Genomic DNA, 21300 nt, shown 5'->3' with positions numbered 1-21300 from the left:
TGCTGTGTGCTCAGGACCGTGTGGTGTGTGGTCAGCATTGGGTGCTCAGGTTAGTGTGGGGTGTATACGGTGCTGGGTGCTCAGTACAGCGCTGGGTTCTCAGGACAATGTGGGGCGTGGACAGTGCTAACTGCTCAGGGCAGCAGCGGGTGTGGACAACATTGCATGTGGACAGCACCTAAATGTTAGCTGCTGCTGCTGCCTCCCCTCTCCTCTAGGCTGCTGTTTTTGCTCAGCCGAGGCCCGTGCAGCTCATGGAGGCAGTCCATCCAGCTGTCATCTATTACAAGGAGCATTGAGAGAGATCTGTGTCACTTCACTTTCTTTCAGCCAGTGCATCCGGTGGGTTTCACTGCCGGCCTGAGGGGATGACGATGGTGAAGGTGAGGGGTAGTGGTCAGCGGGTTCTGTGTCTGAGGTGTTGCTGTAGGGATCAGCCGAGGCTGAGAGGCATTTGGAGCAGAGTCCCGGCACCCATGAAGTCTGGGTGGTTGGGTCACTGAGATAGCACTGCACATGGACTTTGGCCCCCATGCTGTCCCACTTGGTCCCCACCAGGCAGCACCGAGCCCTGACCTGCTCTCTGTTTCCCAGCTTAGAGTCTCTTGTGGCTCTCATTTCCCTGAGAAAACCCTCACGGCATAATAATGCCTTCAGCGTCCTCCCAGCCTGGGCTCCCTCCCCCAGAGCATCTCTGGTCCCACCTTGGTCCTTGGTTCCAGCCACATGGCTGGCTCCTGTGCGGTTCTTGGAAAAACCTTTATGTTCCTACCCCAGGGCCTTTGCTTAGCCGTCCCTGGGACGCTTCCTCACTGGAAGTGCATGGATATGCCCCCACCTCCATGGCCTCTGCCATGGTGTCCTGTGTTCAGGGAGGCTGCTGGGCAGAGGATCTGGAGCAGCCCTTGCAGCCCCTCCACCTTTCTGGGGCATTGTGCTCAGCGAATGGGTTTGGGTTGATGGCTGAGTCCCCAGGGGCCGAGCAGTGCTTGGGGTGGGAGGGCCTGCAGCATCCATCTGTGGGTTAAATGCAAGTGCCTGTTATTCCCAGCATGGGGCAGTGGTCCACCTGCACGGAGCTCAAGGGAGAATCAGGTCGAGGAGCCAGATGGGGACCCTGGGGATGTAGCTGTCTCAAGTCACGGGCTGGTGAGCTCCCCAGGTACCGAGATTGGGACTGGCCTGTCCTGGGAGGGAGATGTCTTGGAAGACTCATGGAGCCAAGGAGGACTTGCAGGAGGAGGGCAGGGTGCATGTCCCAGGCGGGGACTTTCCTCTTCCCAGTGGCCCCGCCTCCCAATTCCTGACTCCTTCCTGTGGCTGCCCAAGAGGACGACTCTGTCCCACACGGTCCTGGCGGAGAGACAACCACAGCCCATCAGGAAAGCCGCGGCCTCTGAGTGTGTGGGCACGGGGCAGGGGCTGCACCGTTTGGTTTCTGTGTTGCAACGTTAAATGTGTTGGATCTCCTGCAAACTTTGGTGAATCAGCACCCCAAGAACATTTTTCTGTGGATTCCATTATGAATCGCCAGTGAGTTTTTAAGAGTCCCCAATTCCGTCCTCCGACCATGGGAAATAGAACATTAGCTTTGTTTCCAGAAGAGAGTCAAGGAGAGGAAACGGCTGTGCCCTGGAGGGCCGCTGAGAACACGCTGCTCACACACCAGGCCCTAACCAACCTCGTGGGACGTTCGAGGACGCGGACAGTAAAACCCGGGCACTGATTTCTGCTGTCCTGCTGCCCTGGGGAGACTGTGTCCCTGCTGCTGTGATACCGACCCTATGGGGGCCCCAGGACTTGGAAGATAAGGGCTGCCACGTCCCCCAGGCCCTTGAGACTCACTGGCACAGCCGCTCTGTCCTGCCCACCTTCTGGGGGCCTCTGTACACACCGTTGCCCCAGACTCCTCTCGCCATTGCTCTCTCTTGCTTGGAGGGCCTCCCGCTTCCTACCGTTGCATCGTGCCTGGTGCTTAGTGCCCACCTGCTGTGCCTGCTGCAATGCTCCATGAGTGCATGTCCTGCCCCACTCACAGTGTCCCTGTGGTGTCAGCAGCGATGCAGGGGCCTGTGCACCTCAGGCCCCATGACTGCATCGGTGCATGAGCAGTAATGGCGACGTAGCCTCAGCATGGGGCTGTGAGTGTGTTGAAACCCGTCCATAGGGAAGCAAGATCTGCACCCTTTTGGTTGCCAGAGTGGATCCCAATTAGTTGTGCGACCTGCCGGCCATCAGTGCACAGTTGTGTGCTTATATGCCCTGGGAGCCGTGGGCCTGGCTGAGTCTGGGGATCCGTGGCATCACAGAGGAGTGTTCCCCAAAGACACCCGTCTTGAAACCTGGGTCCATGCCTGCCACAGAGATGGGCACCCTGCTGTCCTGGAGTTTTGGGGTCTGGCATCAGTGTAGCTTGGACAGGTTCTGGACTCCTGAGGGTCCAGGATGCCTCTGGGCTCGGCCTGCACCTCCCCTGGAGGGCCTTTCCTGCTGTGGCCCTCAGGACGGGTGTGCTCCCGTGGGCATGATTCGGTCAAGTCCTTCCCTGGCCCCTGGTGCTGAGCAAGTGCTCTGCGGGGCTTGTGGCCTTCCAAGGTATTGTCTGACCCCCTCCGGGACACAAAACCATGCAGTCCACGGAGGAGCATAGAACACTTATTCCTCCTCCCCAAAGCCAGAACGTTGATAGGAGGATGCCATGGCAGTGACTTCCCTGAACCCTGGCTTCCCAGTGGCTGAATGAGGTAGAAATGACAAGTTTATTTTCATATGATTTCCTGTCACCTTGTCTGGGTACAACAGCATGGCATCACCCCAGGAAGCGTCGTAAGTGCTCTCTCCTGACCGTCTAACCTAGGAAGCTCGAGAGAAGGGGAGAAATAGGCTGTGTAGCCATTGCCAGTGTCGGGTGTCAGCAGGAGCCTGCAGTAACATGTAGCCAAGGCCTCTTCCACAGCCCTAGGTCACTCTCCTCCCACATCTGCCTTGGGCCTCCTGTTGACCCTGTAACCGAAGTGCAACGGGGTGTTTGTGGGGGTAGCCCACAGAGGGAGCTCAGGCTGGGGGCAGGGGTAGAGGGAGACCCTGAGGGATGGAGAGGTTCCGGAGCTCAGGATTGGGTGGACGGGTGGGGAAGGCCGTGGGCTGAGCCTCCGGCCCTTTGGCTCCTACAGCCAAGGTGAGAGCAGCTCTGGCTCCTCTACCTACTCGAGGTCCTGGGTGGCTGGGGGTGAGGGTCTCCCTGTGGGGCAGATTCAGGCAGCCAGGATGTTTCATTGTTGGAGCTGCCCCTGAGGCTGGCGGACTTGACAGGGCAGTGACCCCACGGACCGACATCTGGACCCCCCTTCTGGGCAGTAGGGTCCTGGAGTGAGAGGCCTGTGCACCTGGCGTGTGCCATGAGCAGAGAAGTGGGTGTCAGGCCAGAAACCCAGGGTCATGACCGGTGGTGGGGCGGCCTTCCCTTCAAGGCCCCACCCCCCTGAATGGTCAGCATTGATTAGTTGTGACCCTGAAACCAGGCTGTCTGAGGGTCCTCTCCTACAGGACTCCCTCCGGGCAGGGCCCAACAGCTAGCTGCACAGGGGCCCTCAGTTCCTGTAGCTGGAAGTGGGGGCCCCGGGCCTCTGAGCACCGAGTTACCTTGGGACCCTGGCACCCCGCAGTGTTTGTGCTGAGCCAAGGCAGGCTCGAACCCTCAGGGTGGCAGCTCCTTCCATTGTCCAGGACATGCCGTCCATGCAGCAGCTTCCTCTGGGGTGTTGCTGGTGGCTGGTCCTGGGAAGGCCAGTGCCCCTAGCCCTGCTGACCAGCAGGTGGGCTGGTCCATTCCTATTGCCATTGAACCCTTGGAGAAGGCTCCTTCCCTGGAGGGCCTTATGTCTTTTGAGGATGGGCTGAGCCCAGAAGACTCTCCCACCCCCTCCAAGTGGGAGCTCCAAGTTATCTGGGGTGGGTTCGGGCCTCCTTGCTGAGTGCTGAAATAGGCGGTCAACCCAGAGGGCATCTCCCCAGCAGGGTGCTGCCCCTGGGATATGTGAGGGGTGGCCCAGGAATGTAGTTGTGGTCCTTCCTGCTTACTGCCCTCTGCCACCTGCCCCACCTCCTCTTCTCTCCTGGGGAGATTTTGGGGAAGACAAAAGGGGCAGGGAAGAGGAGAGAAGCAAGCGTGCTTTTGATGCAGGAAACACATTTGCTTCTACCATCAGCTCCTCCCTGCGTTCCCCTCGCCTGTCCTGGGGGCGAGACAGGCCTGAAAAATGGAGAGAAGCAAGACTGGTTTTCTGAGGGCCCCCAGCCCCCGGCCCCGCTGAGTCACTGCTGTCTGGCCTGCAGCGGCCAGAGAATGTCATAGCGATCTTTTTAGCACTAAAATGTGAGCCACTTTACTACACTCCCCGCTGCTGTGATGTGAAAAATAATAACTTGGATCCAAATTGAAAATACCGATCTCAGGAAGGTGTTGAAAGTAAATAAACGCTCCCGAAGTTTTCAGAAGTTTCTCAACCGAGAAAATGGTTCTCAGCAATAGGTGTGTCAGCACGCCAAGTCCCCGCGTTCTTGATCTATTTTTTCTTTGAATTGATCTTTCATTATTTCTTCCTAAAAGTGTTGGAATCTGGTGCTCTGCCGTTGAATCCCAGTGTTTGGGCAAATCATTTCTTTAGGGCTCATGAGATGTCCCTAATCCATCCATCCACTGATTGATTGACTTTTGACTCAATCAGTCCATCCCCTGCTTTATTTAGAACTTCATCATAATTTTTTACGCATTTAGGCTTGACTTTTTTATTTCCTCTTGCAGATGAGCTGACATGGGTCTGTCAAATGGGTGGAAAACAATTGATGCCAGGTTAATTTTATGCCGGGCTCCATGCACTTTGGGGAGATGCTGGTGCTTCCCAGCTGCAGGCAGCTGGGAAGGATCTGTGGGCCCTGTAAATCTGCTCCTGTGCAGGAACCTCCTGGGTAGCCTGGCGGTCCTGGGTTGTGGGTGCTTGTGGTTGTTCAGGACCCTGTAGCAGCATGATGGAATGCCAGTCCTTTTTTTCTTGAGATGCTTTTTGTTATTAAGGCTTCCTGACCTTTGGCTGAGCCCCCTGTGCACCATGCAGTTCTGAGCAGCCTGGACCAGGAGAGTGCAGGTACTGAGGGCAGAGGGAAGGATCATAGGGTGCAGGTGCTGGGACAGAGGGAAGGAGGCTAAGGTGCAGATGATGAAACAGAGGGAAGGAGCGCAGGTTCTATTTCTTCAGGGGAAAGGCAGCTAACTTTCAGTGTGGTTCTTTCTTACATGGGAAGGCACAGGGATGGGATCTCGGCTGGCCTTCTTTCCAGGCCTCTGGGTTTCAGCAACGTTCCCCGGGGGTAATTGTTTTCTGCATCTCCAAAGGCCTGGGCTGAGCTGCTAGTGCTGAGATGAGGTATGCTGAGCTGCTTGGCCTGTGCTACATGGAGCTCTCTCATTTAAGCTTCCAGCCAATTAAATGAAACATCATTCATTGCAGCAGACACGCCTCCTCACCACCTGCAGATGTCATCAGAAACAGATGAGTTTCACATGCCATTGGCTCATGTCCACAGCAACAAAGCTAGGTGACTTCGCCTAGCCAAGTTGACAGCTGAACCTAACTACCACAGCCAGTGACATTCAGGGTTTAACCCTCAGTTTGAAAGGCACATGGCGAACGTGGTGGCATCTGCTGGCTTTCTCTCCAGGCCTCTTGTTTCATACAGCTTCCAGGAAATGTTTTCCTTCTTCATCTCCAAAGGTCGTTGTCTAGTGGAGTCTGTGGTTCTCTCATCCTTCTGTCGTGGTTCTGCAGCTCACTCCTCATTCTCAAAAGGAACTCTCTCCAAAATGTCTCCCCTTTCATAGGATTCCAGTAAACTAATCGAGACCCAGGTAGAATGGATGGAGACACGTCTCCATCTAATGAAATTTAATGCCCAGAATTGAGTGTCACGTATCTGTGGAGATAACCTAATCAAATTCCCTACCTATAGTGCTGAATAGGGATTAGAAGAAACAGTTGCTCCCTCAAGATTGATTGATTAGGATTAGAACATGGCTTTTCAAGAGGACATAAATCTTTTCATAGTGGCACACACCCCTACACAAACCCTCAAACAGAGGTGTGAGCTTCAGCAAGAGAGCTCTCCAGCTGTCTGCCATGGACTGAAAGTTGACGGGGTATCCAAGGGGTCTGCTGAGCAGTGAGGGAGTGGGTGTGGCACACTCCTGGCTGTGAGCTCCTGTACTGCCATGTGCACACCTTGAGTGGCCTCTCCCACGTGGATCTAGAGATTCAGGGCAAAACAAAAGCCAGACTGGTTTCTTTCTGAAAATTTGTGAAAACTGACAAGGTGGTTGTAAAATTTATAAGGAAATGCAAAGGACCTAGAATACTCAGAACAAGTTTGTGAAAGTACAAAGCTGGAGGCCTCCATTACTCCCCTAGGACATGCCACAGAGCTCGGCTGAGCGAGACTGCATGGGGCCAGTGTGGGCCAGGTGAGTGGCCAGAGAACAGTGCCGAGAGCTGAGAGCAAACCTGTAAATGGATGGACTTTTGACAGAGGTACCAGGGCAGGTTCACTGGGGAGAGGGCAAAATTTTCAGCAAATGGTGCTGTAAAAGCTGGCCATAGGCAGAAACGGAACCTCAGCCAGCCCTGACAGCAAAACATGTTCAAAAAAAATGAAGTCAGGTTGATCATAGGCCTAAAAGCTAAGATTGTAGAACTTCAAGAAAACGTTACATCTGATTACATCATTACATCTTAAAACGTGGTCTTGACAAAAGAAGCCACCACCTAGTATAAAATTCAAGATGAAACTCAACTAGACTTCATCAAAATGGAGCCCATTTGCTCTTCAAAAGACATTTACAAAAATAAGTCAGCAATTCACAGCCTGGGAGAAAGAATTTGCAAACATATCAAAGAAAAGACTTGTACCTAAACACTGTATAAATAACGAACTGCCACAACCTGGTAAGACAAAGACTGGGGTTTCAGTTAAAGAGAGTTAAAAATCTGAATGGACTGTGTTCTAGTTTGCTTGCTGCCAAATGCAAGACACCAGAGATGGATTAGCTTTTAATTAAAGGGTATGTATTTATTTTTGTTTTTTAAAAGGGTATTTATTTTGTTAGTTCTTCAGAGGAAAGGCAGCTAACTTTCAGTGCAGGTTCTTTCTTGCAGGAAGGCACAGGGCAGTCTCTGTTGACCTTCTCTCCAGGCCTCTGGGTTCCAGCAACTTTCCCTGGGGTGATTCCTTTCTGCATCTCCAAAGGCCTGGACTGAGCTCCAAGTACTGAGCTGAGGTATGCTGAGCTGCTTGGGCTCTGCTACATTGAGTCTCTCATTTAAGCACCAGCCAATTAAATGCAAGCTCATTCATTGCAGCAGGCATGCCTCCTAGCCGACTGCAGCTGTAATCAGAAACAGATGGCATTCACATGCCGTCTGCTCATGTCCACAGCAGTAGAACTGGGCATCTTCACCTGGCCAAGTTGACACCTGAATCTACCTACCACAGACCCCTCACCCAGGATTCACAGGGGCAAACCTTGTGTGAGATGCTCGGCATCCCATCGGTCTCATGGGAAGTGCAGTCAAGGCCAGAATTTTCCCCTAAACACCACTAAGTTTCCAACATTTGCTATAATTAGAAAGTCTGATCACACTATGTGTGGGCAAAAATGTAAGGGAACTGGTAGTCTCACAGGCTGCAGGTGGAAATGGACAATGAAACCCCACCCGGAGAAGCATCCAGCAGCCTCTTGGAACGTTAAAATATGCCTCGCCCATGAGCCAGCCATTCCACTCCCTGGTGTTTCCCTAAGAGACATGGAGGCCCACATGCACATCCCCACGCGTACGAAACTTTTCATACGTTCATGGTTTGGCTTCATTCGTAATCACTAAATATGGCAAACTAGTCAGATCACACTCATCAGCGCATGGATAAACGCTGTGGTGCATCTGTGCAGTGGGACACGCTCAGCGAAACACAGGAAAGAGCCCCCATCCTACCTGGGCGTGGATGGATGTCAGCATGGAGCGCTACATGGAAGCAGCCAGGCCAAAAAGGGTGCATCCTTTGGACTCCAAGTCATAGTCTGGAAAAGGCAGACTGCTCTCTAGGAACGCAAAGCAGATGGGTGGTTTCTGGGGAGGGTGTGGGGTGGTCGGGGGAGGGTCACAAGGGGCCAAGGAGACTTCTGTGGGTCCTCAGGGGCAGGTCCTCAGGGTGTGGGTGTTTGGGGCCCAGTCGTTGGGGCGGGTCCTCAGGGGTGTGTCCTCTGGGGCACTTCCTCAGGGGTGGGTACTCAGGGTGGGTGGGGGGGCGACTGCCCAGACCAGCGGGGCTTGGGAGCTTGCTTGGCCTACAGATTCCCGGGCCCCACCCATTACTGTGGACTCATACCTCGGGGTAGGCCCTCCAGGGACTCCGATGGCATTTGAGCCTGAGGTCTGTCTCCCCAACTGCCTCTGCCCCACGGGGAGGCATAGGCTGTGGCCTCTAGGGGCGTCAGCCCTCCCAAGCTACCTTCGTCCCTTTAGTTAGAATAAGAGCACTTGATGAACACTTGTGGGTTCCTTCTGTTTAGTACAGTTTGTACTTCAGCCTCTGTTTTTTATGGTTAAGAATTGTTCAGAACTAGAGCATCTTTAGAAAAATCTTGACATGTAGAGCAGGTCGGTGCCCACAGGTGGTTGGTGCCAACTCGGTGTATGCGAGCCAGGGGCATCCCTCTTTTCAAGGAGGCCTGCAGAGGGCTTCGGTATTCCAGGTCTGGTTACACCATCAAAACTTGCTGTTCCTGAGTTCTGACCTGTATTCATCGTTTGTCCAGCAGATTTTTCCTGCCACCTTGCTGTGGGGTCACTGGCCCTGCCTGTCCTCGCGGAGGGATGAAGGGCCCATGGTGTGCTGTGGGAGAGGCGGTCCTGGGGGCCATGCCTGTTGGGGAGCCAAGGTTCGTGTCCTCATGGCATCCTGTGTGCGTTCCTGTGTACTCTGCCCATGCCCAGGCACCTGCTGGGTCCTGGATCGTAGACCAGCACCACCCTGGAAATCGGGGGGCCCCAGGAAGCCTTGGGAGTGTGGTTGTGGCCAGTGAAGGGTGCCCCATGCCCACCAGGAGGCCCTTCCCTGTGGAATCCATACGTCTCACACCGCAGATGCACACGGACAGGCATGACTCTTTCCGGGCGGGGCTGTGATGGCAGCATGTGGGTCATGTGGGCTGCAATTAAAATGTATGCAAATTAAACACGATGATCCTGCTCTGCCTGAGAGGATGCAGCACCCCTGGATGGGTGGCCACATGGGCTCTGTGTGCCGCCTGCTGGTGCACTCCTGTGGGTGTTCTTAATACCTTGAGTGCTGGCAGTTGGCAGCTGGGGTGCTCAGCTGGGCTCACATGACACGGACTGACAGCGGGGCCAGGCTCGCCATCTCCTCCCGGCCCAGCGTGCGCACACCTCCTGCCTGGTCCTGCCTAATAGTTCCTGTGATGGATGCAATTTAGGGAGCTGGTGGCTGTCTTTTAAAATCAGTTGTCAGTTGCTGACAGGTACATACTAAGTGCAGGCCAGGCCTGTCGGGAGTCAAGCCCCATACATCAGGAGTGGATCCTAGGGAGAAGTGGGCAGCAGGGAATGGGCTGGGAATATGGTGCTCCGGAACAGGAGGTCAACAGGGACAGGAGAGGGTGGTGTTCCAAGGGAGGGGCAGCAGGTACAGGGGGTGGTGGTTCCCCTGGGGATGGGGCAGCAGGAACAGGGGGTGGTGGCGCCCCGGGGGGGGTTTCAGCAGGTTCAGGGGAGGGTGGTGCCCCGGGGGTGGGGCAGCAGGGACCGGGTGGTGGTGCCTCGGGGGAGGATGTCTGCAGGGACAGGGAAGAGTGGTACCCCGGAGTAGGGGATCAGCAGGAATAGAGAAGGGTGGTTCCCCGGGGTAAGGAATCAACAGGAATAGGGGAGGGTGGTGCCCTGGGAGAGGGGGTCAGCGGGAATAGGGGAGGGAGAGAGATGTCCCAGGGGAGAGGACCAAGAGACAGAGAGGAGGGGCTGCAGGGATGGAGGGAAATTGCCCGGGTCCTGAGGGTTTCATTTTAAATGGGTGCCTGGTGTCTGGCTTCCTGTCTAGATCTCCACCTAGCCACACTGGCTGAGGCATCCTGTTGCCCTCTGGTGAGCCCCTGGGTGGATTCTCTCCCTTCAGTCCAGTCCGCACACAGCGAGGGGCCCCTGCGTTCTTTGCAGGCTTCCGGGCAGTTTCCAGGGCACAGATTTGCTCTTGTTTTAATTCTTGCTTTTCGGAAGACCTTGCGGATAGTGGCACAGGTTTCTATAAATGAGCAAAGCTAGCAGTCACCCTCGACTCAGGTTGATGGACTCAGCTATTCTGTGAAACGTGCAAGGTCCTCAGCTTCTGACTCGGGTTCTAGCCACACGTGGGGGTGTGTAGACAGGAGAACGCTGGGACCTCCCGGTGCCGTGTCGATCCTCTGCTGAGATTTATCCCTAACAGGCCTGCTGCCTCCAGGAGCTTTCATTCTGAACCACTGTGGATGGTGATTTTCAGGCCTGTTTCTTTTAGAGGATTTTCTTTTGAGCTCAGGCTCGGGTCCCGCACACATCTACTCTCTGCCTCTGTGCGGTGGGGCCAGGCCTGGGACCCCCGCCTCCACCTGTCCTCTCCGTCTTCGTCTGCTATTTCTCACTATCAGGGGCATCCTTGTTCTGTACCGTGAGGTTGTCGGGATAGAAGCTCAGAACAGGGTCACATTTTGAGGGATGGGCATGAAAACTTGGTGAATGCACCTTCAGGGCCACCCACCAGCCCTGCATCCCTGGGGTCAGGTCTGCACATGGCAGTGAGTCTCATGCTGCAGCCGAGACTGGTCCCGCACCACTGGATGCCCTGCCCATGGTTCGGCCACCTTCACTTGTAGCTTCAGTTTGCCAGTCGGATGCACCAAGTCCTAGGTAGAGAGTTTGCTTAAGAACCAAGCCGTTTCTTTACAACAGCTCATATTCCTCTTTGTCAGCCTGAGAAGGAAAGTTTTGCATGTTTAGACTTGGTTGTTATTTCATGTCATGTCTGTTGCGGCCACAGAGGTGACAGCTTTGCCTGCGAGCTCTATGCACCGGGCCCCTCCCAGGTCTGGGCGTGGAGCGTGCACAGCCACCTTCCCCCAAGGGCTGGGCCATGGGCTCTGGCTGCACTTGAGTCCTGGGAATGTCCAGGCCGAGCCACGGCCACTGACCTCATGTCAGAGCTGCCAGCCTTATATTTCCTAGCATGTAGATGACCTAATATAGATGCTACTGAATTGTGAGCAGGAGCCCAGGCAGCTGTCCCAGCCACATGGTTGACTCGGGGGCTCCGTGCATTGGCGCTGAGGACGGTTGTGGCTCTGGGGGCTCCTCCTGAACCCAAGACCTGGTACTACTTGTATTTCTTCATTTAAAGATTCTTTGGCTTTCAGCTTATGAGAGCCAGTGGGCACAGCCCTCTGCTCCTTGGCACTGTGTCCATGCACTCTGTGGGGAGGGGCGCATTGCAGGGAACGTGCATCCTGCACCCCGAGGCCCCGTGGGACCTGCTGACTGTGGGCTCTGCCCGCTGGGCCGCAACCTGCCCTCGATCAGGAGAACCTGTGTTGAGGGAGACATTGGCTGGACGGGGTCACTTGCTTTGAAAATGTCTCAATTTGAAAAAAAGGATTCACTTCTCTTGGCAGTCCCGTAAGAAGGCACTAACGTGTACCCCTTGACAAGTGTTCAGAGGGTGTGTACGTGTGGAGGCCACACGGGTTTTGTCTTTCATTTTGAGTTCTTTTAGCTATTAAAACTTGCACTTTTGCTCCCCAAATTGGAGGGAGGTGAGTGGTGAAAGACTCTGCTCTTGAGGAGATAAAGCCGCCCTCAGCCCCAGGTTTCCTTGTCTGGGAAGCTCTCTGCCTATCAGAAGCCTCAGCCATTGGGTGACTGTTCTGACCTGCTCACCCAAAAATCTGCATGAGCTCCTCTTCCCCTTTGTGGGGCCCTGTTTGCTCCAGAATTGACAAGGCATCTGGGGGGCCAAGCTGAGGTCTCGGGGTGCTTGGGCCCTGGTCCCCACAGGCAGGGTATATACTTCCTCGTTGGTGCTGCTCCTGGAGACAGGTGTGCAGAGGCAGGGCCGGGACTAGGCCTGCTGCTTGGGTGCCACAGGCAAGCAGTACCCCTGGACCCGCGGACTCTGACACCCTGTGGGCGGGTCATGAGATGCTCTAGTTGCTGCTGAGTGGCCCTGTCCTGTGGCGTCCGTGACTGGACCCTCACCTCCCCACTGGCCCTCCTGATCCCTCCTGGTTCATGACCCCAGAGAAGCCTGGGTTGGCCTTAACATCGCATACGTGGCATCGGCTCCACCCTGCCCATGGCCCCCAATGTGCTGCAACATTCTGGGTTTAGGCACAACCATCCACAGACCCTGCCCCACAACACCGGGCCCCTCCCTGCCCCTGCAGACCCCACCGGGGTGCCCTTTACCATGCTCTGGGAGTCTCTGTTCAGCCAGCTCCAGGAGGGCAGGGCTGGCAGCTGCTCGGCTGGGGTGTGGCTATCCCGAGGCTCCAATGCCCTGCCCACAGTGAGGGCCTCCCTGGGTGTCTCCGGGGCTCCTGGGCCGAGGAGGTGTTGCCGAAGGTGAGCGGGCACACAGCTTTTAAAGCTACCTGGTGGCTGTGGACCAAGAGGGTGTGTTTTAAGTAGAGAGCACATCAGAGATTTCATTTACCACATAGACCTTTAGCAGCTGAAAGGAGAAAACTTTACAGATGCGTGAGCCCTTCCCATGGTTGCAGGCTGCCTTCCTGGTTTTGTCACTCTTAGAAGTAAGCAGGCTGTCTATGTGCCTTTCCCTCGATGTGCATCTAACACAGGGCACACGTTCCCCAAAGAGCTTGTGTCTGAGCCCCAGACTTCCCCACCCCTGAGCAGGGAGGAGAAGCACACTTAGGCCCTTGGTTGACTGGCCGACAGTCCCAGAAGGCAAGCATCATGGGTGCTCTTTCTTGAAGCTATGGAGAAATGGTCCTAGGAGTGCTAGAAGGACTCCACTTCCTGTGAAGGACTCTGCAGCAAATGCCACCCCTGCCATATGAGTTTGCACAGCCAGAGATGCAAACTATAGCCCGAGTGAGTGGCGGCTGCGGCGAGCCCACCCACCATCCTTGTGCCCCCGACTGCCGAGGGTCCTGCCCCTTGCCCAAGTACACGTTGGGTGGCACGCCTGCCCTCCGACTCAGTGAGGAAGAGCAGCACAGCGGGAAGGATGTCAGAGGGCACAGGCCTGGGGCCTGAAAGTTTCACTCACTTCTCATGCCTCGCTGTCTGCTTGGAACGTCTTTTTGTCCAACGAAGCAGGTGTGCTCTCCAGTCGGTGTCCCCATCCTGGGCTCATGCAACCTCTTTGTCCTTCACACTCAGGGTCTGCCACGAGTACCCCTGTGTCCTCGTTTAGGCCTAAAACAGTCAAAAGTGGTCTCGAGATAGATCACTCAAAACTCCATGCCGAAATGGAGAGCAGCCGCCTGACGCCTTCTCATGCGTCTGGTCATGTGGGGTGTCCCCACCGCCCCTTGTGCCCGCTAGCCATCCTGGGAGAAATGGTGGAGGTTAAAATGGACAGGGCCAGTCCGGGTGAGAGGAGGAAGGCAGGGTAGGGCCTCCTTCCGGGCGACGCAGGGGCGTGCCCAGTGTGTTGTCCAGGACCCAGGGATGGTGACCTGTCCACGGTTGCTTGGCGGCCCCTTCCATCCCCACTACTCAGGTGACAAAACATTGGGGTCTGTGATGCAGGAAGGAGAGTCTCCAGAGGTTCTGTGGGTGCCCTCTGGGGTTCCTTGACAAGTAAAAGCCCCATTTTGGAACCACGTAGAACTGGCCAGCTCAGGAGATGGGCATGAGGGGCGGAGGGCCGATTGCTTTCCAACAAGCTGAAGAGGTGCCACCACGTTTCTTACAAGGGCCACTTCTGTTTCAGAGCTGCCTTGGCAGGGAAAGATGCTCCTGGAGATGCCTGGAAGCCGGGTGCTCTGTCCTCAGCACACTGCGGGGCACTTTGGAAAGATGGAGCCAGTGGGCCCTACTGCACCCGGGCTGGAGCAGGCCCAAGCGCAGCCACTTCTGTGGCGGGCTCGGTGGCCTCTGAGCATGGTGCCTGGTGCTTCACCCACTCTCAGGAGCTGCCCAGGGGCTGTGCCTGCATTCTCCACACGGGTGGAGAGTTGTGTGCATGGTGTCACCTGTCTCAGTGAGGACAGGCCTGCTCGTGCCCGGGTGCTGTGGGGACCAGCAGCCCGAGTGGGTTTGTACGCTGGGATGGTGTCCGCCCGGCCAACAGGGCAACTGGGAGACCGAAAAAATGCTCCAGGTGCAGAACTGGGATCAAAATGCCGATCGCAAAGCCCGCGCCTCACCTAGCGGACCTGTGGGGGGACTGAACCACCTGAATAAAGGATGCATTGTCTCAGGTCTCCAGGTATGTGATAACACTGGGGCACGGGGCGACGGGGGATAAGCCCAAACCTCCGGAGGAGTGCCCGGTGTGCCGCTGGGGCTGGGAGGTGGGGTTCCGCCCACGGGGGCCATGTCCTCCCCCGAGAAATGCGAACCCGGCGGGGGCTTGTGGGTGGGTTTGGGTGTCGGGAGAACCAAGGTACCTTCTAGCGCCCCTGGGCCCACTGAGGAGGAAGGAACCCTGTAGGGCTTCTTATCAGTAGTGCGTGGGGGTTTCTCTCCCTTCACAGGAGAGTGATGCCTCCGTGAGGAGACCGGCGGGCAGGCGGAGGCCTCAGTTGGGTGACCCTGGTACCGGCGGGCCGAGAGGCGTTGCAGGAGGGGCTTGACCCTCCATTAAGCCTGCATGAATGGGGGCGCTGGGTGGCACGGGGCCTCCCTCCTGGGCCCTGCGGTCAGCCCTGTGTTGAGCCTTTGGCCACCTTTAGGAGTCCAGAGTGGCCAAGTAAAGCAGCGCGGAAGCAGCTGCTCGTGGACGCCTCGGGGACACAGGATGTGGGTCTCCTGATGCGCGTGCTGGGCGCAGGACCCCGCGAGGTGGCAGGCTGAGTGCTCACTGTGGGTGCAACAGCACTTTGGAGGGCTTGACCCGATGAGCTCCTCTGTGCTCTGAATGTCGGGGCCCTGGGCAGCAAGGAACCAGGAAACAGAGGCCCCTTCTCTTGTCCCCACGCTGTTACCCTTCCCATGTCTCTATGCTGTGACCCTTCCGTTGTCCCCACACTGTGACCCTTCCATTGTCCCCACACTTCCCGTGTCCCCATGCTGGCCCCCTACCATTCCCGTACTTCCCTTGCACACTCCCTGGTGCCTAATCCTGCACTCCTGGGCTCTTTCAGGGAGAATATTTTAAAGCCAAAATCAGTGGATAACCTAAAGGCTCATATTCTGTGGCACATTTTTTTTCTCTTTAAATAAAAATCATTTCTTGTATATTTAAAAAACCACTTTAATGAAGTATAATTTATGCACAAACCCAGCCTATTATCAGCTGTCCCATCACCTCCAGGGACAGCCGTCTGCCTCCTGCCTCTGGAAGGGCCTATTGCCTGCAGTCCCCGTGGGTCCCCATCCAGTCTGCATTTCTGTGCAGGAGCAGGGTGACACGCTTTGATTCCTCCAGACGTGGTACCCGGTTTCCGGCATCCTCGTCCCTTCTCATTATGGGCAGCATGGATGCCTCCCATTCATGTAGACCTTCAACTTCTTTACAACATCCGTTGCCTTCAGGTATGAGCCTTGCACTTCTTTTCCTACCTATATGTTTTCATGGCTTCTCCAGGCTTAATGGAACTCACCCCTCGGCTCCCCCCATGGCAGGATTAGTACTGTGGGGCCACCCCTCCCTGGAGGTGTCAGTTGGTCACTGCCTCTGAGTGAATACCCCATTTACTGAAAACAAGAAATTTCCAAGCATCCTGCATTGACAACAGCCAGTTGCTGCATGCAGTTTGGCCCGAAGGCCCTGCGCTGTCTGTTTAGCTGGAACATTCCCTGCTGGCCTTAGCAGTGATGACGTGGCTTGGATGGTCGGACCCCGTTGTGGGCCGGCAGTCACTCAACCGCTCCCCTTACCCGACCCTGCCAGCAAATGCGGGCCACATGCCAAGCGCAGCAGCCTTCTCTTGATGTGCCCAACGTCCCTACCTGCAGGCCCGGCGGGTCGTTTATGCCCACCTTGGCCTTCTTTGACTCTCCCGACAAGGCTGGTTCCATGGCCCTGTACTGCCCGTGAACCCATGGCGGGGTGGGCCCTTCACCCTAACCCCTCACCTCTGCTTTGGTCATAATAAGCCTGCTCAGTTTTTAACGAGACCTCTTGTGGAGTACTGTCAATGTTAAGAGTGGGAAGCTCCTGGGAGCCGTCTTGTCTTCGGGGGGCCACAGGCTCCCCTTGGCACATTCCTACCAGGCCTTTTTCCAGGACAGAGCTGGGGTTCTGAGCATGGTGACACATGGTGGCTTTTATCTGGGAGCAGCCATAGTGTGTACCCCGTTTTGCATGGTGCTTCTTTAAGATCACAGCAAGGATGGCCCCAAGTGCTTTCCAGCACCTTCCTGAGGGGTGCCGGCGTGACCTCCCCCACAGATGCTGCTGCCCAGGCCGAGGCTGAGCACTCGGTCTGAGCCTCTGTCTCCCCACAGACACTCTGCACAAAAGACACCATGCACACTGTCTGGGCTGCGGACACCACCGAAGATGTGAAGTTAATCTTCCGCAAGAGCCACAATGACTGCAGGGTGCGTGTGTGTGTGTCCCCGCAGGGGTGCTTACGGGCTGGGGCCAGGGCCCTGATGAGGAACTCATGCCACTGGTGGACCCCTGAGCCCAGAGGGCCATGTGACCGAGGTGGGGGAGGAGTTCAGAAGGGCCGTGTCCCGGTGAGTACATTGGCCCCACGATCTGCACGTGTGGATTCAAAACTTTGATTTTGCAGGTTATGCTCCAGTTAGAAAAGAAGCTCTTTGACTTCATCAACCAGGAAGTTTTCTGAAGCAAGAACAACACAATGGTGAGCCTATTGCCTGGGAGTCCCTGCTGACAGCTCTGGGCCCTGGGCCCTTCCCTGCCCCTTGCATGTGGGACTGCCCCTGCGTGTCCCTTCCCCTGCCCCAGGGTGGGTGTTGAAACCTCATCTGGAGGTCTTGCCTGCCTGGGGGACATATACACGTGACTTCTGTGCATTTGCCTTACTTCTGTGCATTTGCCTTGTGAGGTCGTGGCTCAGCCATGAAAGGCTGGTAGGATGCATCCCTGCTGCTTGTGACTAGATGCTTGATGATGAGACCCACTCACGTGGGGCATGTGCCAAGGTTGGGTTCTTGGGGTGCACAAACTCCCCAGCCTCAGGGCAGCCAGCAGGCCCTGAGCTTCATCTGGAGTAGGGAAGCCATGCACGCATGTGGGGACTACAGACACACAGACGCCTCACATCCTGTGCAGTGGGCTTAGTGTGTGTGTGTGTGTGCGTGCATGTGAGCACGGTTGTGCCTGGGTGATCTGAGCACACGCAGGTGCATGTTTGCAGGTTAAGTCCCTTGGTGAAGACCCTGTGGGCAGCCTGGGCTGCACATGGCTGCAGTGTAGAGCCTCGGGTACCCTTAGAGGGTCTGTGCGGACGTGCAGAGACAAGTATCAGATGAGGTCTGCACACCTTTAAAAGTTTAGTTTTTATTCAGTATGACTTGGTAGGAAAGGGGGGCAGGAAAGGGGGTGGGGAGGGATTGTTTGGGAAAAAGTGGAGGCTTTGCCCCCAGCCCCACTACCCGGTGTTTTGCCAGCCAGAGAGACAGCCTTAGATAACCCGAACCTTTGCTTCTTCATACTCCTCAGCCCGGTAGAAGAAGGGGAAGCAGGGATTATTGCCCAGGCCATGGTGATCTTGAGGGTATTGAGTCTCACGTAGCAGTTGTATTTTCTGCTGCGCAGTGGGAGTCTCTGAAACAGTTTGGCCTTGGAGGGCCTCTCCCTTTGCAGATCCCACGTCATTTGCCAGGTTCCCCTTGTGAAGGACCTGGCCGTTGTCACCTGCAGGCTCCTGGTGACTTGGGGATGCTGTTGTTGCCTGATCAGCAGGGCTCTTGGTAGCTGCCATAAAGTTGCCATGCCATTCTTTGCATTCACTAACATGTATTTTGTTGATCTCCTGCATCTCCAGCAGTTTCACCTTAATATCTTCTTTCTCATTTGCTGAGTGGTTAATGTTTGCCTCTTTTATACGGTGATGCTCCTTCATTACTGCCCTCTGATTTTGATAGAGGGTGATGCGCTCAACAGTTGTATCTATCTCTCCAGAGAGCTGGAGGCAGCGATGCTCCAGTTCTTCCATCCGGTCCATCAATTCTAGTTTCTGTTGTGTAATTTCTGCAAAGCATTGGTGCAGCTTCTTCATATCCCCTTGCAGAGCCTGATTAATGTCCCCTGATACACTTTCCCCACCGGTCCCGGTGGTAGGGGGCACCTCTGGTTCATGCTGAGATGAGGTCACCTGGTGAGCCAGGTGCTGGCAGCGTAGCTTCTGCTCCTTCAGCTGCCTCCGTAGGCATGCCCGCTCTTCATCACTAGCTATGGCTGATTTGCAAAATGCCACCATGGCCTCTCGACTGTCTAGGTCTTCAGGGATGCTCAGGTCTGGGTGCTGATCCTCTTCATCTCCTTGCTCACTCTCTGTAGCATTTCCTTCCCCAGGCAAGCTCATAAGGCCCAACTGGGCCTGCAATTGTTGATTCTGTTGGTTGGCAGCTTCCAGGCACTCCTGAGTCCCCTGGAATTCCTGGCACATCATTTCAGCCATAGCCTCCCTCTGAACATCCTCGTGTGGCAGCTTTTCCACTAGCTGGGTCTGCATCCCTAAATGCTTTTGCAGCATCTCCTTCCTGGTGGCTAGCTGCTGATAGACAGCCACGAGCTGCTGACATGCAAGTATATACTGCTCCAGGTGGCTCTGGTACTGGTCACGCTGCTCTTGCAAACCCCGAGCCTCTATGCTCTTTAATTCTGTTGTCTCTTTGAGTCCCTCCAGGTTTTCCTGCAGCTTTCCCAGCTTCTTGGCCAGCTCTGTCTTAACTGAATGCAGGGCGTTGGTTACCTCCATATTTTTGTTGCCCAGCCTGAGAAAGTCATTCTGTAATTCATCTAACTGCCCTGTGAGTTTGCAGTTTTGGGACAGAACGCGGGTGATGGTGCCACAGTTGTTCTCCATGTTCTCCAGAATGTGTTTCCGCTCTGCCGCCTGCTCTTCACAGAGCTCAGCTTCCTGCTCCAACTGCAGCAGCCTCACCTCCTGCTCCTGACTCAGATGACTTAGGTCCTCATTGTCCTTCATCTGGGCCTGCAGCTGCCCTGCTAGGTGCTCTAGCTTCTTCCGCAGCTGGCTAGCCTCTGCTTGCAGCCGTTGCCCCATCTCGGAGGGCCCGGCTGGGGGCTTCTGGGATGGGGGTGCAGCTGTCTCGTTCTTCAGTTGAACTAAATTGTCCTCCAATTTCTGTAGCTTTTCCTCTCTTGGTGTTCTCACCTGTTCTCGAAACTGCTGAACCTGCTCCTGACAAATGGCACGCTCTTTTCTCAGGGCCTCGGCAATTGTGTCTTTGTCTTGTTGTGTATTTTTGAGAGTTTCTGTCAGCTGCCCCCCATGTAGCTGCAGCTGTTCCCACTCCTCCAGGGCCTGCTGTAACTGCTGGTTGCCATTAAGATCTCCAGGCTGCAGCAGTGATGGTTTTGCAGGTTCTCTCATCTCCAGCTTCCTGTGCAGCTCCTCCATCCCTCGCTGCATGGCTGACTTCTCCATGAGCAAGACCCGAAGTTTCTCTTCCAGTTCTGAGTTATGTTGCTTCAGGGCCTCATAGCTTTTGCTTTGTTTACAGAACTCTACTTTCAGGTTGTCATGTTCTTTGGTTAGCTCTTGGTTGGTCTTGTCCACCTGCTTCTGCTGAGTGGAGACAGCGGACAGGGTGTGCTCCAGCTCACTTACACGTTGCCTTTCAGACTGCAAGTGACTTACAAGATCCTCTGCCTCGCCTTCTTTCTGCATGAGAGCCTGCTGAGTGTGCATAAGGGCTATGTATAACTGTTCCTTCTCAGACACTAGAATCCCAATTGTCTGATGATGTTCTTGTAGCCGTTGTCTGAGAGCTCCTTGCTGGTTGATGAAGTTTTGTTCAAACTCTTGTATGACTTCCTCCAATTGCTTAAAAGCATCTTGTTTTTCTTGATTCAACTCTTGTATCTTCTTTGTGAGTTGATCATGTGTAGGACTGCTGGAATCCAGGGCTAGTGATGACTCTTGGTATCGGCTCTCTAGAGTCTTCATGTCATTTGAGGATGTCTGGTCCTTCCTGTTGATGCTGGGTGAGGACTCAGGCAGGAACCCATGAAAAAAAGGTCGTGAAATCTGTTGCAGGGTCTCAGTAGATGACATAGTCTTGTTTTCCTCCAAGGCAAGAGGACCATTTTTGGCATCAGAGTTGTTAGGTGATGCCATGCCTCTAGTACAAGGGGAACTAGCACAGGCAAGATTGACACTGCCAGGAGGGGTGGTGTCATCGGCCGGTGAAGGAGGAGTGGCACGGTCTTTGGGCATGTTCCCAGGTGAGTGGCCACCCGACATTGATGTTTCAGGGCCCTTTTGTACCTTCTCTTTCTTCTTCACTCTTGGTGGAATGGGAAGGTTGTTTTTCAGCTGAAATTCACATAACATTTTTCTGGCTGAGGCCAGTTTCTGCTGTTGGGTTTCTTCTGACATCTCGGGAAGGGGGATTGGGCAAAACTTTTTTCTGAGCGCGGTCAATTTCTGCCGTCCGGCTTCTTCCGACATCTGGGACAGGGGAAAGGGTCGATGGCGCGACATCATGTAATCCAGCAACCACTGCAGACTTGCATCCACTAGCTACTGTACTGATGTGGGACTGAGCCAGGGAAGGGAGGGACCAGGGAGGTGCTAGGCAACATGGAATGTGGGTGTGGCCTCAGCCTCCCAGCCTATTGGGCGATGAGAAGATTGACAGGGAAAGGGGGTGGTGCCAGGTGATTGTGGGTGGGGCCTGGAGGGTGAGCTCACAATGAAGGCTGCCTGCAGAGTCGTCTCCACCCACTCTGGGGGGAGGGGCATGGCTGCTGTAACTGCCACCTCTGAGGGGTGGGGCCAGTACCTGTCTCCTCCCACAATGGGGTTATGGTACAACCTCTCCCTCCTCCCACTCCCGGGTGGTCCCCCTT

General features: G+C 55.2%; 1 protein-coding gene and 1 pseudogene across 32 annotated transcripts in view; one reads left to right on the top strand and one right to left on the bottom strand.

The window, feature by feature from the left end:
* LOC143667178 (inositol polyphosphate-5-phosphatase A-like) overlaps nt 1-21300 on the top strand; it is a 73926-nt gene that overhangs the window by 14623 nt on the left and 38003 nt on the right. For 20 of the 32 annotated variants that reach the window (XR_013167928.1, XR_013167926.1, XR_013167909.1 and 17 more), the window contains exons 6-9: nt 14050-14547; nt 15679-15815; nt 16731-16826; nt 17024-17098. Coding sequence is in view for 7 of the 32 variants with exons in the window: in XM_077141100.1 (XP_076997215.1) it covers nt 14302-14547; nt 14816-14914 (345 nt within the window). In the remaining 25 variants the exon portion in view is untranslated. Of the gene's footprint in view, nt 1-8866; nt 8987-14049; nt 14548-14815; nt 15816-16730; nt 16827-17023; nt 17099-21300 lie in introns of all 32 variants that reach the window. The other 12 variants (XR_013167927.1, XR_013167924.1, XM_077141104.1 and 9 more) reach the window with 6 other exon arrangements.
* On the bottom strand, nt 17719-21285 carry LOC143667175 (golgin subfamily A member 2 pseudogene; annotated as a pseudogene).

Source organism: Tamandua tetradactyla, chromosome 23 (assembly GCF_023851605.1).
Source record: "Tamandua tetradactyla isolate mTamTet1 chromosome 23, mTamTet1.pri, whole genome shotgun sequence".
In the NCBI taxonomy this organism is placed as follows: Eukaryota; Metazoa; Chordata; class Mammalia; order Pilosa; family Myrmecophagidae; genus Tamandua; species Tamandua tetradactyla.
The sequence above is the reverse complement of the archived record's forward strand: the minus strand, read 5'-3'. Positions and strand labels throughout refer to the sequence as shown.